General features: G+C 45.7%; 1 protein-coding gene across 4 annotated transcripts in view; it reads right to left on the reverse strand.

Annotated features, from left to right (window-relative positions):
• The window catches only part of RBM45 (RNA binding motif protein 45), a 319,897-nt gene that overhangs the window by 118,362 nt on the left and 184,754 nt on the right, over positions 1-16,781 (reverse strand). For all 4 annotated transcript variants that reach the window (XM_078681508.1, XM_078681509.1, XM_078681511.1 and 1 more), the window contains 2 exons: positions 11,959-12,088; positions 8,075-8,165 (listed from right to left, as the gene is read on the reverse strand). In XM_078681508.1, coding sequence (XP_078537634.1) covers positions 8,075-8,165; positions 11,959-12,088 — 221 coding nt within the window. The remainder of the gene's footprint in view (positions 1-8,074; positions 8,166-11,958; positions 12,089-16,781) is intronic.

Raw genomic sequence — 16,781 nt, forward strand, 5'->3', positions numbered from 1 at the left:
GCTGCCCTATATTTTTTTATCAATTCTTGGGTTCAATACCCTAGCCCTCACTGGGTCTTTGAATATCTCTGATGTATGACTGAGAAGGCCTTTTAGCATTGGTAGTGTTCCTGATGTTCTTTGTGCAGTAGGTAGTGTCTCTAATAAGAAGTCCTGTACTAGAGGTTCTGTATGTAGGTCTACCTTATGAAATGTTGCTGCTCTAGTAATGAGTTGTGCAAACCCAGTATTGTCATCAGGAGGTGAAGGTTTTGAGGGATATGACTCAAGGTCGGTATCATTACCTGATCCCACATTATACTCCTCCCATGGGTCTGCCTCCTCTGGGATTGTGTCCTCATCATCCCCAGGGTGTCCCCCCTCCCCTGTGTCACTTTCTCCATCTGTTGTAGGTGTAGATGGACGTGTGGGAGGAATATCTGGCCTATTGTGAGGAATAGGCGAAGATGGTGTGTGAGGTTTGGGAGAAGGGGGAGGAGTTGTATTCGTCCCCATTGTTCTCTTCTTTGGATGAGCCTTGTCGTCCAAATGTTCATGTTTCCTCTTTTTAGGTAGCTCTGTGACTACCTTGCCAGTCTTTGGGTCAATAAACAAAGTCTTTTGTTTAGGATCCGTTCCGTGTTCCTGTGTCGGTACCGCAGTTTTCGGTTCCGAAAGGTGTCTTTTCTTTGAAATGTCCATTTGTATTTTCGGTGCCGAAGTTTTGTTCGGATCCGACTTCTTCGGTATCGAAGATGTCCCCGGTGTCGAGGGTGTTTTCGGCGCCGAAACGTGCTTCGGTGTCGACATGGACTGCTTCGACTTCGAGCTTTCCTTGACCTGGTGCTTCGGTGTCGATGTGGTTGGTTTATCGGAACCGGAACCACTATGATGGGGGACCGAGTGTTTCGGTTTCTGTTTTGTTGCCGGGCTCGAAGGCGGGGCGTTGGAAACTTTTTTCGGTTGTCTGACCGGGCTCGAGGGCGACACCGTGCGGGGTCTGTTTTTCGGTAAAGGGACGTCGTCACTCACGGTTTGTTGGACGTCGATTTCCTCGACGTCGGACTCGTCCGCTTCTGACCCCGCCTCGTCGGCCTCTTCTTCCTCCTCTTCTGGTTGCTGGTCCTCGAACAGCTCCGGGATTGCTTGTGACTGCATTCTCGATACCTCGTGTCTTCGGGCTCGACGGTTTCTAATCGTCGACTTTGACGAGAACGCTGCACAGGCCTCACAGTCCCTGGATTCGTGTTCAGGGGACAAGCAGAGGTTGCACACTTCGTGTAGGTCCTTGTGTGGGAACTTAGCACCACACGTTGGACATTTTTTGAATGGAGTCCTTTCCATGGACCCCGGGCTGGACTACGTCGAGTTTCTCGTAGTCGTCGTCCTTCGAATCGCGTCGGTATGGAGTGAAGTCGCGTTCGATAACGATACCGTCGATTTGGAAAGGAATACACGCCGGTTATAACCTTTGTTGAAGTCGGTCCGGAGCGCTTCGATCCTCATCCGAACCCGATGGCGGAAAAAAACAATCTAAGGATGGAGCCGATGCCCATGCGCACTAACACCGAGAGGAGGAGTCACCTATGACGACAAAGACTTCTCCAGAAGAAAAACAAAGTGCAATCATCCGAGCCCAACACCAGATGGCGATCTATTCATAAATGTACCATCTGCAGCCCATATGCCTCGAACATTAGCTTTCCGAATAGTGCCTCCCCATCAAAGGGAAGATCTAGGACCTTATTTTGGATCTCAGGTCGAAACCAGGTTGCCTTCAGCCACCCCTGGCGACTGAGGACTGCAGCCCCAGCCAACGAACGAAACGCCGTTGTGGCAATGTCCATGGCACAGTCAATGATCTCCATTGAAGTCGCCTCCCCTTCTTGTAAGAACTTTTTTGCCACGGATTTCGATTCTGGAGGAAGCTGATCCAGGAACGGAGCAACATCACACCAAAGCTGGCGGTCGTATCTGCCCAATATTGCCAGGGCATTGGCTGCTCGCACCAGAAGACTCGCCATCGACGAGAATCTCTTCCCAGCATTGTCCAATCTCCGTCCTTCCTTGTCCGGAGGAGTTGTTAAGGGAGCAGAGGGGTTGCCGGATTTCCTCTGCGCCGCTGGCGAAATAACTGAGTCCGGTTTTGGGTGGCCCGTTAAGGCAGCTGGTCCATCTTCAGGTGCTCTGTACTTTTTATCTAGACGTGGTAGTACAGGGACCACCGTCGCCGGGTTCTTCATAGCCTTAAGGCCTTCCTCCCACAGATGTTGCACTATAGGTATGGACCTTGTCTTCCGATAACGTTCTTTGAAGTCATACAAGAAACATTCTGTGGCCACCGCAGGCATAGCCAACTTGAACCTGCCAGCCGCTCTTTCCATCAGCTGATGAAAACCCCCTACGTCCGCAGGCGGGGATTCCACCGGATCCGGACATGGGGAGTCCAGAATGATGTATTCATTCCATTCAGTAGCTTGATCAGTTTCATGATCCGAATCACGATCCTCATCCAAGGAATCATCATGGCTGTCTGCAGGTCTGGAAGGCTCTTGCGGAATTGTTGCCTGTGGCTGAGGGGACGCCCGAGCAGGTAATTCAGGAGCAGCCGCTGAGGTAGGAGCCGAGACAGGTGCTGCTGGCGCTACTGGAGCCGGAACCAGCCTTGTAGCCTTAGATTTGTAGGCCTGCAGTATCTTATGCAGGTCCTGCAGGAAAGAAGATGGTACCGTAACCATGTCTTGACCTGAATAATGCTGTGATTGGGCAGCCTGACGATAACCATCTTCCTGGTCATACCCTCCTTCAGAGTCCGTCTCCTGACACTTGACCAGAAGTTGAGAGGGACTATTAGCGTAGCCATATGAGTCCTGATCATCCTCATCTCACTCCTCTTCATCAAATAGCAGAGCTGGTGGCAAGGGGGTTACTCTCCTAGGAGATGTCATCTCCGGCGTAATTCTTGTGACAGAAATAGTGATCTTATCTCCGATGCCAAATCGTCGACTGTTCCGTCGACGATGGTACTGTGCGTGCAGACGTCGTTGACTTCATCGACGGAACATGCCTCGTGGACGCTTGTACACTCGACGACGAGATAGGCGTCGATGTCGTCGACTTTGAAATTGTCGCCGATCCAGCCGTCGTCGTTGTTAAAGTGGTCGTCGTCGTCGAGGCTCTTGTCGACGACACTGTCGTGTCGTCACCATAGTCGTAGACTTCGCCGTCGACGCCACTGTAGTAGTCGACGCCTTCGTCAACGATGCCGTCATTGGTGACCCTCCCGTCGACGCTGTTGGAACGGTCGTCGACGCTTACTTTCGACGACTATCCCTTCGTCGTCGAATGTTCTGTCGACTGAACCAATTTTAACTTTGGCTTCAATTTTTTTTTTTTTTTTTTTTTTTTAAAGAACCTTTATTGTGTCAGCAAGGAAATAAAACCATGGGCCTACAACCACTCCGGCCGGCCGCTATTCAAATCGAAAAGAGAACCACACATTATAGGAAAATACAGCGGCACGGAAATCAAGGTCTGATGAGCATCCAGGATATAACATAAGAGTAAATGCACAGTGTGAAAATAAGGATCCAAGAAGGTTCATTTTACAATAAAGGAAAATAAGATTAAAATCAATGTCGTACAATCATACACGCTCCTACAATAGTAATCAAGAAGCAGAAAACCCGCCAGCAGTGCACATGCACTCGAAGTAATGGGGGTAGGGCATTTGAGTCAGGACAGTTATAAAAACACATACAGTTCGTTGCAAGCTATGCCCCAGCCCACAAAGCAAAACACACTATAGGAAACAGAGAAGACGACGACATCGAAAAGAAAAGGACAAAGGGCCATAAAGACAAAGAAAGGACAAAATAACAATCCCATCCCCCTAGCCCCCACCCTGCACCCCTGCAGAAGGTTACGGCCTACCCCCCCCCAGCAGCGTGCCTGTCGCCCTAATTAAGAAACCCGAAATATAGAGAAGGAAAAAGGAGAAGAAAATTATTGGAGAAGGGCCATCGAACCGGCCATCCGGTCCCTTACCACCACCACATGCAATAATAATCTGATAGCAATGATAAAAAGGACTGCGAAAAAGAGTAACCACTTACATCACAATCAATTATAACCCCGCTGAGTGTCCCTTAAATCACCATCAACCAACAATGAGTCCCACCATGTCCCAAACGGTCTCACCCCTGGCCTCTTCTATCCATAGCACCAACGTACGTCTCGGTCTCAACCGGCCTACAAAATAGAATTAAGGGTCCAAATGTTCCAGGAGGTTCTGGAAGTGTCGTTGCTCCATGGGAAGTTAACCACCAGAACCCCGCCGAAGATGCATGGCGGAAATCTGCCTGTGTCAATATCAATACCGATAACAACCTCCAATCCAAACATATTTTCGCCAGCCATGGAAAAAGAATCACACAATGCGGCAAGCGATGCAACGCCGCCGATGCAGCCCAAAACACAGATCGATGTCGTTCCGCCACTCGCCGAGCAGACAATGGCCCCGATGAGTCAAGCACACGTGCAACCGGTGTACCCACAGTAATCACATGAACCAAGTCCATCAGCGGCTCTACGGACGTAAATGTAGCGGAGGCATTCGTCAGTGGCACGGGCAGATCGGCGCCTACACAAGATTGAACCAAGTCGACGTGGAGCGGTGGAACAACAATGGCGGCCATCCTCCTTCCCAGGTCCCGGGCCGCTCGGATCAGGGACATTTGCAGGGTTGTTAAAGCGGCCAGCACATCTCTGGACGTGGGCCCTTCCTCACGTTTTCGGCCCCCGGGACTCTTGTACAGCGGTTTCTCGGCCCGGATGGGGGGCGCAGAAAAGGGCGCCATCCGCCATTCCAGCCGTTACTGCCTCCTCCTTCCCCATCTCACCGCAGGGCCGGGCCCTACACCAGGACGCAACAGGATTCACAGGAGGACCCCAAACATCAAGGTAGGCATCTCAACGGAGGGTCACCAAAGGGCTAAACAAAGTCTCTGCCGCTCCCCGCGAGTCACCCGTCCGTCCCGGGAGAAGTTATTAATGCCCTGGCATCACACCGAGGGGGGGCCGAGGATCATGGTTCCCACCGGTCCTGCTGTAGCACACCTCCCGCAGGGCAATCTGCTATTTGGAGTAGGTCGGCACTGTGGCTAGCGGATCTCAGGTTCCCACCGACCGGCTCCCCACCGCAGCCAGAGGCCGCCGTTGTTGCAGTCGCTGCCGGATACTCTCCTCACTCGAGATCGCGGCTCCGGCACAGTGAAGGCCGCCAAACAGTCGGGGACAGAACTTCGGGTCTATCGCACGGAGAAGCCTCAGGAGCAGACGGTAAGTGAACGGTAACTTTCGCCAACTTCAGATATGCAATTATTGCGCAGGATAATCGCCAGGATATACGTGCGGGGTGAGGGCTCACGGAGCCGAGCGTTTACGCAGCCATCCCGGTCGCCATCTTGGCTCCTCCCCCTGGCTTCAATTTCTTAGTCGACGGAACCTCCGTCGACGCCTTCATCGTCGAGGACTTGGAACTCCTGTCAGAAGATTGGGAAGAGGGTTTCTTGAAGGCTGGATTAGTCTTCAAACCCTTAGAAGGCGTAGAAGGTCCTACCCTCTCCTTTTCACTATGGTGAGGAGATTCGCCTGGACCTAGGCTCTCAGACTCTCTGGTGGTCTTTTTTGAGGCCTTAGAAGGATGTTCCACAGTAGGAGAAGGGGAACCCCCTACCCCTTTTGACTGACCTTCTAGATGACAGAGCTGACGATGAATCCTCACTGTCACTGGAAACTCTGTGTTTCCTTTCCTTCTGTTTCTGAAGCCAGGTCAGAAGTCTACCAGCACGATCCCGGAGGGTCTTGGTAGAAAAAGTGCGGCATATCTTGCAGTCCTCCGCCTTATGATCCGGATAGAGGCAATAGATACAATCCTTATGTTTATCCTCCATAAACAACCTTTCCTTGCCACAGGTGGAACATGGCTTGAAATGGGCCTTCTTTTCCTTGTCAGCCCTCCTTTTACAACCCTGAAGAGAAAACTTGAAGAGAAAACTTGAAGAAAAAACCTTTGAAAAGAGATAAAATGAGCAGAGCTCAAAGGAGACTCCCTAAGCACAACGTGCGGTAGAAAATCTAAGGCTCCGAGGTTCCTTCAGGAGGGTTCTATGGGGTGAGGCTCTTCTGATTGGCTGATGCCTAAGTTTGGTCTTTTACAAAAAGAGGGTGATATGCTACAAAAGGGAATGAGGCCTAGGCCTTTTTCTTTCTCTTTTGTACCTACTGCTATGGTATTTTTTTTACCGAGACTCCCATTCCGATGACGGGGAATGATACAAAAGCATGGGAATCTATGAAAGTTCCAATACTGGGGCAACCAGGAGGGACACTTACTAACTTTATAAAGATATCCATGATGGAGACCTGTCACAAGTAAAGAAATGTAATTCCCAAACCATGGGATCTTCATTAATAGTCATAAACAACAACTAGACTAGCCCGTGTATGGCTGGAGAAATATTTGGCCTAGATGAATGGAAGAGTGTTTTGAGCAAGCTGGATGAAAGGTTTCATGGAGCGTTGCTGGTAGGACAGAGGAGTGTTTTTGAGGTGGATTGAGGATTACTACATACTGGATGGTTGGAGGGGTGTTCTGGGCTGGCTATATAGTAATTTAGTAGAAATTTCCAAATTTGTACATGAAATGTAAGCTAATGATGGAACAAATTAGACGTAGATCATAAAAGACATGCAGCATCAAGAGTACATTGTATATTTGATGGTCTCACACTGATTATAGCATTTAATTGGATGTATTTGCGTCACACAGGGCTTTGGTTTGATCAAATCTCATTGTACAAATAATTGTGCTTCTTGGAGGTTAACTTAAGAAGTGTGCAGCTCACCAGCACACTGAAAAACAAGTGAAAACTATACCAACACTTAATTTAATGTTTACTCTGGGATTACAAAACAGTCAGAATTGTTTTTACTTTAGAAGCCAGCATGTTGACTGCACAACAACTTTTTTAATGTCAGTTAGTATAGCAAAAAAGCATACATTAAATAATGGTCACAGTGTTCAGATATCCAATATGTCAGATCATAGATTCAAATATTTGAATTGTCTTAGAGGATGGTATCTTCTTGATCTTTTGTAAATTTACCAGCGTTTGACATCCTAGATCACGGTAAAGAACTGGTTCATCTACGAAAGCAATGATTGTAGACATTCTTTTCAAGTCCACAACCAAGAGTTGGAAACTATTTTATTCCTTATAAAGAAGAAGACATGTAGTTTTGAACAGGGAACCAGAATAAAACATTGTTTGTCAACTCTTGGTTATGTAATCCATGCCTTTTATTCTCACTTGCAACAAAAGGTCACTACCAGGTCATACCCGGAGATTATGTCACAGTGGGCAGGAATTACCAACTATGTCAGGTGTGATCAACGGGATACAGGACTACACTTTATCCTTGAATGCAATAGAGACACATCCAGTTGCTATGCCTTGCAACATATAAAGATACAGGTCCCAGACCACTGGTTACCAAAAACCCCATACATTAAACTGTATACAGTCTGCACCTAATAACAGATGGTACAAAATGAAAGACCCTCAGGAACCATTCTCCTATCAGTGGTTCAGACTTTGAACAACATGCAGTAATCGTAGCATGAATTTAGTCTGGTTTGATCCCACATTGCATCAGAATGTGTGCGTAGCGTAATCTAGCAGAGTTAGCATTTCGAGATAAGAGGTGACCCATTTTACAAAAAATTATTGAACTGTATAGAATAAAGTTAACTAATATGGGGAACACTGTGCAACATGTTGGATAAACATGTGCACATTCCTGGTCTGTATATAAATAATCTGCCCCCCCTAGAAAGGAGAGTTCTCTTTTGCAAGAGGAAACGTGAATTATTTAACCTATCTGCAGTATAGGAAGGATTCTGAAAGACTTCTTAAGAAGAAGGAAAACAGATTAGCATCTGGATTACACTGTTAGTGTCACATTAGACTGTACACACAATATCACTTTACACCATCAAGCAAAATTAAAAATCGCATACATTGGCACTTACCGAAGCTGATGGGTACTGTTGACCGGAATTATTGTACACCATAGCAGTCATCTGAGCAGTGACCACCTGCGCAGCCATTTTTCTGAGGGCACTGGAAAAGGGTTACAAAAACATTGGCATTTTGCTGTGTGTGTGTGTGCCAGTATCTTGGTTATAATACTTTCATAATCAGAAAAGCACATCCAAAACATTGAGCAGCAAACTCATTTTTTAGTGCTAATAATACAATCTATTACTAGAATCCCAGTATAAGAATTTTAAAAGTAATCACAGATCAAAGCATATCTATACACTCAAACAAGTTATCCTTGCTACAACAACTAAATCAAAAACACAAAGCTAACACACCAAGCTTAATAGCAACCTCAAAGAATGTGTATTCCATGACAGTCAGAGAGCGATACCAGCTATTACTTTAAGGAGCCAAAAAAGGATGAAAAAATAAGCTAGTTCTTCAAAGAAACAAAAACAGACAATATACAAAAACGCATCCTACATGTAGAGCAGCGAGAGATTCTAGGGGCGGTGTGGATGTCAAAGACATGGTCATAGCTACAGCACCAAAACAGGCAGAATAAAATATGGAAGGCACGGTCGCAACCAGCTAAGTGGGCGGAAACTTGGCAAGAGCATAGCTCTTATTTATTTATAAAGTTTTATATAGCGCAAACTTGATCCCGAAGGATATCAGAGCGCTTCACAATTTGAGGCAAAGGAAGGTAACCGATCAGAAGAATCAAATGGTGTGAAAAGTTGGCCTGGTATATGATGTTCACTATTCTAGTCAACACCTTGCACCAGTCCAAACAACCCTTGACGCGTTGTCCGGTTGCTGGCCCGTTGGCTAGTAGCCTCTGCAACGACAATCCTTTTGAACCAACTCGCTGGTCTGGTTGCGCCAGACTGGCCCTTGCCTCCCTGCAAAGGTGAGGCACCTCAGACCTTGCTGGTCTGCACCAGAAGCCTTCTTTGAATCCTGCGTGGGTTGCCTTTGCCAAGGCTTGTTGACTCCAATCCGGCAGTCGACCCCTCCATCTGCGAGAACCTTCGTGGGACAGCTCACCTCCAGCACCTGGTCGTCCTAGACGCCTCCTGGTCCGCGTTGCTGAAGAGACCAGCTTCAAGACAGCACCTGATCGCTCCTCTACGTCGTCTGGTTCCATCCTGGTTCCACCCGGTCACTGGCTAGTGACCCAGACGCTGTCCCCTCTGCTTTCAGGTCCTCTTCATCCTCGATCCACCCTTGGATCCTCCCGGACATCTTCCGCCTGGTCGCCTGCAGCATCTTTCTTCACAGGCTCCATAGACTTCAACGGCGAAACTAGACACATCTTCACACCTATGCACCCGCTTCCTGTGGGTGAGGTAACGCTAGTACTTCGGTGCTCCCAAGGGTATTGACTATCCAAGTGTCTAGGTTTTTAGTTGTTTCCTCCTAGTTAAACCGGAAGTGTCCTAATTCCTTTATCTAACTTCTAAGTTCCCATTGACTTTACATTGACTCTCGCGTGTGGGTAAAGACTCTGCACGCGCCGCCTGTGGGCCTCCTACTTCTAAACTAAGGTTCAGATCGTGTAGCCCTAGCGATTCCCTAGGCCTTACCTTTTCTCGTGACATGGTACTTCTACCACTTTCTTAATATATGGTTTGCTTCGCCCATAGGGCCTTACTGTAAATTGTGCAACTTAAAGTATTCTGATTAAGTAAGTTGTTATGTGCTTTTGCCTCTGATCTCAAAGAGTTCAGAGGAGTGTGCTAGTAAATAAATACATATATATTTTATATATATCCTGTCTGGTGTCCTTTCATTTGGTATTCAAGGGGTTACATATGGCAAAACAGCTGGCTTTACAAGCCCTCAAGAGTCTTTTAGCCTAAGACTGTTCTGTCCACGCTACCACTAGGATAGCTGGTCTATAAGGTTGACTTACAACCATCACCATAAGGGTTGTTTGGACTGGTGCAAGGTGCTCACTAGAATAGTGAACATCATATACCAGGCCAACTTCTCACATTGGTGGGCAGCGGTTGGGATTAGAGCTTGCTGTTTTACCACTTGTAATCTTGGAGATATCATTTGAAAGATCACCTAGGTACCTATAGGTACATATAAAAACAAGTCTTAGTATACTTAAGTTCTACTGAACTTAGCTGTTGTAGAGCCTGGGCCTAGCACACCCAGACTACAACTCCTAGATAGCTTCTGTAGGAAAACACATAGTGTAGGTAGGTGCAACACCCCACCACACTAGAAACCATGTCTCAGACAGTGAACCCCAGTGGTTCTCTGCCTGCAGAGGTAGATCCCTTGGGGACCGCCTAAAGATATGAAGCCTTAGCCTTCCAAGAATTGAGACAACTGTGTACTTCTAGAAGGCTAAAACAGGGTTCAAACCCTACCCTAAAGTTCTTAGTTGAGCTCTTAGAAGAGTATGATGCTCAAAAGACACCTGACTCAGGTGCTTCAGGTAGCTCAGATGAAGTCCTACCCTCCACAGAGGATAGCACTGATACTCCAGTTCCAGATGAGGAAGAAGAGGAAGGAGGAGAGGGAGATGATTCTGATCCTGAGACAAACAGTGAGACCATAGTCAGAAGACTTAGTCAGGCTAACTTAAGCATACATGGGAGTCAGTATGGGCAGCCTCATACAGACCCCCAAGTGGGCTTAACCAGGGGCGGAGAAGAGGGAGATCCCACTCCATGAATATACAATGGAGCCTAGAAAAAGAAGCATCGCTGATCAATGGACAAACATTTGGCTTCTGATGTCATTCCCCCAAGGGAAACACTTGCTAACTTCAGGTCCAAGACTGCTTGTATATAATAGATGATTTGGAATGGCTTCAGGGTTGACTTTGTTACACCGATCTCAAGATTCAGATCGTGACATTGAAGAATTATACTCTCATCAAGTAAGGCAGTATTGTGTTTGAGACATGGCTTGAGAAGCCCGTTGTCCAGGCAGGGATCAGTAGATCCCTCTATGCTGGAATAAGGCAACTAATACTAACTACATAGTTTGGGATAGAAACTAGGAATCCTTTACACCTACTGTGTACTTACAGTATCCTTGAGATAGATGGTGAAATATTCAAGCAGACATTCATATATGGACTTTGTGGGTAAAAATGTGCATTACTTTCTTCATTTCCCCCGACACATTTCAAAGCCTGTCTCTTGGAGTCCGATTTATGCTTTGTTTCACTATGAGGCTTGTGGAAGAGTGTTGAACAGCACAGTACATTATATATTTGGTATGACAGTGATGTACTATGTCATACCTGAAGAATCAATGGCATCAGAACTTGAAAAGTGATGCCTAATGTCTGGGTTTGTTCTACATTGAGTAGCTTCTTCAGATAACTATTTTTTATAACAGTTCAAATTGAAGATGAATCAGCATCATTAATTTTATGGCAAAATAAAAAATCATTAATTCCATCATAAATAAAACATTATAGAGGATTTTGTTTTCAGATCGGAAAAACTTCAGCACAGAAATTCTACAATTATGAATACCGATAGCACCTGGCTAACATTTTCACTTATTTACTGAAGGACCTTTAAAAACACGGACGAAAAACCAAGTAATGTCCCAAAAAATAAAGAGATCATATTTCACAGGTGTCCAAATGTAGCTTCCTAGAGAAAATGTGGGGAGTCTAAGCTAGACACAGTTTTGTTTAAAGCTGCGTATTTACCAGCAGGTGGCGATTTATGCAAAAAATCTGCGACTGTGCAGAAAACAGAGCTGAATTACGCAATTCCAGTGCCTGTGATTAAAGCATTCAATGTCACAGAAAAAATAGAAGCACTGTGGATAGGTTTACTTCATGAATTCTTTGGGAGATATTAACATAGATATCAACGATTCTACTTACTCTGTGCTATCACCCCCGTCATCTATGAACGTAACACCAAGTCGATTTCCATTGGGGTATTCGAAGCCATGCAGTTTGTATTTTGCATAAATCGCAGATGCTACATTCTGATACTGAATCACTGCATGTCCTGCAACAACAGAATATCAAACCTAAACTAGAATTCTATTTAAAATCATCACAAATGGATTTCAGAAACAAATTCATACTACTATCAAACGCAGTTCAGTACAAAATCATAAAACAAATCTACACATTGTATCGTATTGGTTTTGTGCACATAAAAGCAGGTCTAGCGCTACGATTAGGCCGTTAGAGGCTTTGTGACCAAGGCTACACAGTAGCTGAAATACGTTGAACATTCATATGATGTGTGTGGTTAATAGAACAATACTTCGCACTAAAAGGGGAGATATATATATATATATACACACACATGTATATATATATACATATACACACACATATATATATATACATATATATATATACATATACACACACACATATATATATATACATATATATATATACATATACACACACACACACACACACATATATATATATATATATATATATATATATATATATATATACACACACACACACACACACACACACTTGCGTGCTGGTTCAATCTTTTAGTAACAGATACACATACTGGACAGATGTTTAGATTTCTGACATGTCTCACTGTAGGAAGGTGGAATCTGACTGTATGGTTACCCCCACTTTTTTCCTGGTGTTTTTCTGGTTTTCGACTTAGTTTGACTGGGATCCTGCTAATCAGGACCCCAGTCTATCTGCTTTCTCCCTAAATTGATTGCATGTACTTTAGGTACACTCCAGATTGGATTCTGGGGTACCCTTACAAGTCCCTAGTATATGGTGCACTATATACCCAGGGCATAGGTACCCCAGAGGCCTCTCAGAGGCTGCAGCATGTATTATGCCACCCCTGGGAGACCATTCAATATGACACAATAAGTCAGCTACAGCAGCCTGTGTAAGGTGGTGTATGCACCCCTTACTTAGATATAGGTTCCCTATATCTACCTTATATCACTGCACATATAAACCTATCAGTCACCCCTATGGCAGGCCTTATCAATCCTGAAGGCAGGGTGCTGGATTTTGAGTGAGAGGGTAACCATGAATGAGTAGGGCCCCTCTGCAGCTTTAGGAATCTATTCTCCGGGGTTGTTCTGTGATGCACCCAACCATATACTCGTAAGTACATTATAACCTCTCGGTAAATGCTAACTTTGAAAAGGTTGCAAGGAAACATGTCATGTTTGGTATCAAACACCTTGGAATCATAACACCCCGCCAGTACTGGCGAGGGGAGGTATGATTTCACCATCCTAGAGGGAGAAATATGACAGCACCGGTACACCCGGTACCAGCTTTCTCGACCCTGGCATCACAAGATGGATGCTGCCAGCCGCAGACACGCGTCTGCCCTCCTGCTGTTGGACGAAACTCCGGCAAGGGAGGCTGGACAAAAGGTTTCCTGTCACAGGGAGGTGTGACCACCTCCCAGACAGGCTTTAGTGCATTGGGGCTGGGCGGGTGCACTCCAAGAGTGCTTTAATGGCTGCACTGGGGGCATATTTGGTGTCCCAGCTCAAACCGGTTGCAGGAGCTATAAGCCCCTGCTCTGGCGCAAAACTGGACAAAGGACATGGGTGTAGCCACCCCTCTGTCCTGACCCTCTCATAGGTGAATCCCCAGAGTTTGTCCCACCCCTTCCTTGGGTATAAAGAAGGAACCTCTTGCTACAGGACTTTAGATTTTACCTGGACTAAACTCTGCTACAGAAACCAAGTATCCTTCGACGGTCTACGCTTTGCTAAATGACTGAAGAAACTCCCTTGGAGTAAAATAATTACTGCCCAGCAGGGCAGGCACCTCGGCGCATCTGACCGGTTTGCATCTACGCAGCTCCTGAAGGACTCCGAAGATTTTACAACACAGGAGGTGGGTTCCTAAGCTTCCCAGAGGTCGACCAGTGCTCTCAGCAAACCTGAGACCCGCAGCCCTCGGGGAACTGTGCAACCCGAACCCCTGCACACTGTGCACATTTGCAGCAGCATATGCTTTTTGGCGATCCCTGAGGCTGTGCTTTGGGCTACTTGTAGTTCCAGGCCCAAACAGTGTTTCCACCAAAGATTACCGGCCTACACTCCACGCGTGTTCCGTGGGCTGGTATTTTGTGATTCCTCTTGAGATCCCTTCGCGATCCCTGGTCCGTCGACCTGTGGGTCCCTGTGAAGGTAAATGACTTTCAGTGGGCTTTCCTGGTTGCTCTAAACATGCCCCGATTCTCCATAGCTTGGGGAGTCCCCAGGACCTTGCTGGTCCTCACCGAAGCATCTTTTCTCTCACTGCGTGGTTTGCAGTTGCAAAGGCTTGTTGGTCTCCAATCTGGACACCGACCCCCCCCCCACCCCCCCAGCACTCGACATCCTTCGTGGGATAGCTCGCCTGCGGACTTTGGCAGTCGTCTCCTGTTCCCCGTGGCAGCAGAGTCAAGCTTCACCTCTTCGCACTTGAAACACCCGACATTGGTGGGCATTCGTCTACAGAGCCCTTGGTCACTGGCAAGTGACCCAGACTCTGTTCCCTCTGCTTTCAGGTTCTTCACAGCTTCGATCTAGGCTTGGATCACACGGGACACTTTTGCTCTTCACGGCAGCAGCATTTTGCAGCATCACGCCATTGAAAACGACGAAGATTCCCAACACCACACCTATGCACCCGCTTCCCTGAGTTAGGTAACACAAGTACTCAGGTGCTCACGTGGGTGCTGGCCTTAGAACCTTCTAAGTTTGAAAGGGTTTGCTCAAAGTCCTCTCCTAAGTGGCCTTAGACTTTAAAATTCCAACAGTGACTTTCCCATAGGATTGTACCTAGCTTGCGGCTGTGTTCGCACACTGCACGTGTCCCCCATGGGTCCCCTGTGTCACTACCTTGGGTGGTTCCTTGCGGTCCCAGCGATTCTACGTGCTCTAGGCACGGTGTATAGTCAAGTTGTGCTCGTTATACCACTCTTAGTATATGGTTTGGTCTCCCCCTGGAGCTCGCTGTATATGGTGCTATTTACTGTCGTTCTATTACTGTATTATTGTGTGCCTTGTTCTCTAATCTCATAGAGGTTAGTAGAGGGTATTTAGTAATAAATACATATATTTTATACATACCTTGTGTGGTTCTCTCCTTTCATTTGGTTATTCAAGAGGTTATAATCTGGTAAACCAAGCTGCTTTACATTTCTTTGAGACATAACCTGAAGGCTGCTCTCCATAGTTACCACTAGGATAGCGTTGTCTTTAACCTAATCATCAATAAGGGTCGATTGGACTGGTACAAGGTGCCCACTATAATTAGTGGACAGCATATATCAGGCCAACTTCTCACACGGAGCTTTAACCTAAAAGTATAATTCCTCACTTGTCTAAGGTACACCTTCATCTTCTCACATTAAAACCATCTAAAATGTCCTTTAAACATGGTTTAACAATTATATTAAAATGTACACTCCTAACAGACCGGCCCTATTGCATCAAAATCTGGCTAGCACCCTTGAACAACAATAAAGCCTGAATTCAACTGAACCCTAGTGATCGAAAGACTGCGAAGACAAAAAGTTGTACAACTCCGAACCCAACACTAGATGGCGGGACTATGCAGAGCTTTTGTAACTACAGCCACACATGCCATTGAACATATATTTCCAGTGCCAAAACTAATCAGAGGAGAATAGAATTTTTTGGGATCAAAGCAACTGATGTTTTAACTCAAGGTAAAGAGTGTATCTGGGTTAAGCTCGCCCCTGCTTTCAACTTGATGTGGATTTTGCTATTATGAACAAATAGATCTTTAAGATCAATGGTACCCTCATTCAGACTTTTTTCAGATCTTAACAAAAATATATATTTCTATATGGAAAGTATTTCTGGATTTGGTGTCACGTTGGGCATGCCTGCATCAGCAAACAGCACCAAATCAAAACAGTTCAGATGCTATGACATTTTCTCTCATGTGATTTCAGAGTTTTGGAGATGAAGCACACATATGAACAATGTGGAGTAACTGTGGTCCTATGGAAGCCATATTTAAAAATCTTGTGAACATCAATCAATACCTATCTTTGGCAAAGCAGTGACATTTTTTCCATCTATCTACAGAAATACCTCAAATTGAAAGATTTCAAGAGTCATTCACATGAAAATAGCTATTTGGGGCAAAGCGCTCACCTTCACTAAGGTCTCTTTGGTCATAAAAGCCAGGGGAAATGTCTGAAAATGGTGTTGGTATGACAGTTTGTAATCACCAGCACATGTATAGTAGATATGGATTAGTTACTTACCTGTAATCCTAGTTCTCTTCCAGGGGTATCCTCATCAAAGTCATAAGCATTAGAATATTCCCGCCCATGCGCGGGACCCCGGAAACAATATATTATATGTGCCCCAAATATATATAGACATATATATATAAATATATATATAAAAATAAGCAATTGCAGCCAAATAAAACAATAGAGCTGGAATATGCCGTGAAGAATTCCCACCATACAGTGTATTTTGCATTAGAAACATGAGAAACACCAATGCTTGTTTAGAAACTGTTTTAATGCTTAGAAAACAGTAGAAATTCTCAACACACTGTAAGCATGTACAGCTCCCAGGCTGCATTGCAAATTCCCAGTCTAAAAAGACTGAAAAGCTAACCTGTAGCTGAATGTACTAAAACTGACGCTGTGCCTTTAAGGCACCTCTGCCCCTAGCTTCCCATCATGCCTCAGGGGTTACAGT

The sequence above is a fragment of the Lissotriton helveticus genome, chromosome 3_1 (genome assembly GCF_964261635.1).
Source record: "Lissotriton helveticus chromosome 3_1, aLisHel1.1, whole genome shotgun sequence".
Classification (NCBI taxonomy): Eukaryota; Metazoa; Chordata; class Amphibia; order Caudata; family Salamandridae; genus Lissotriton; species Lissotriton helveticus.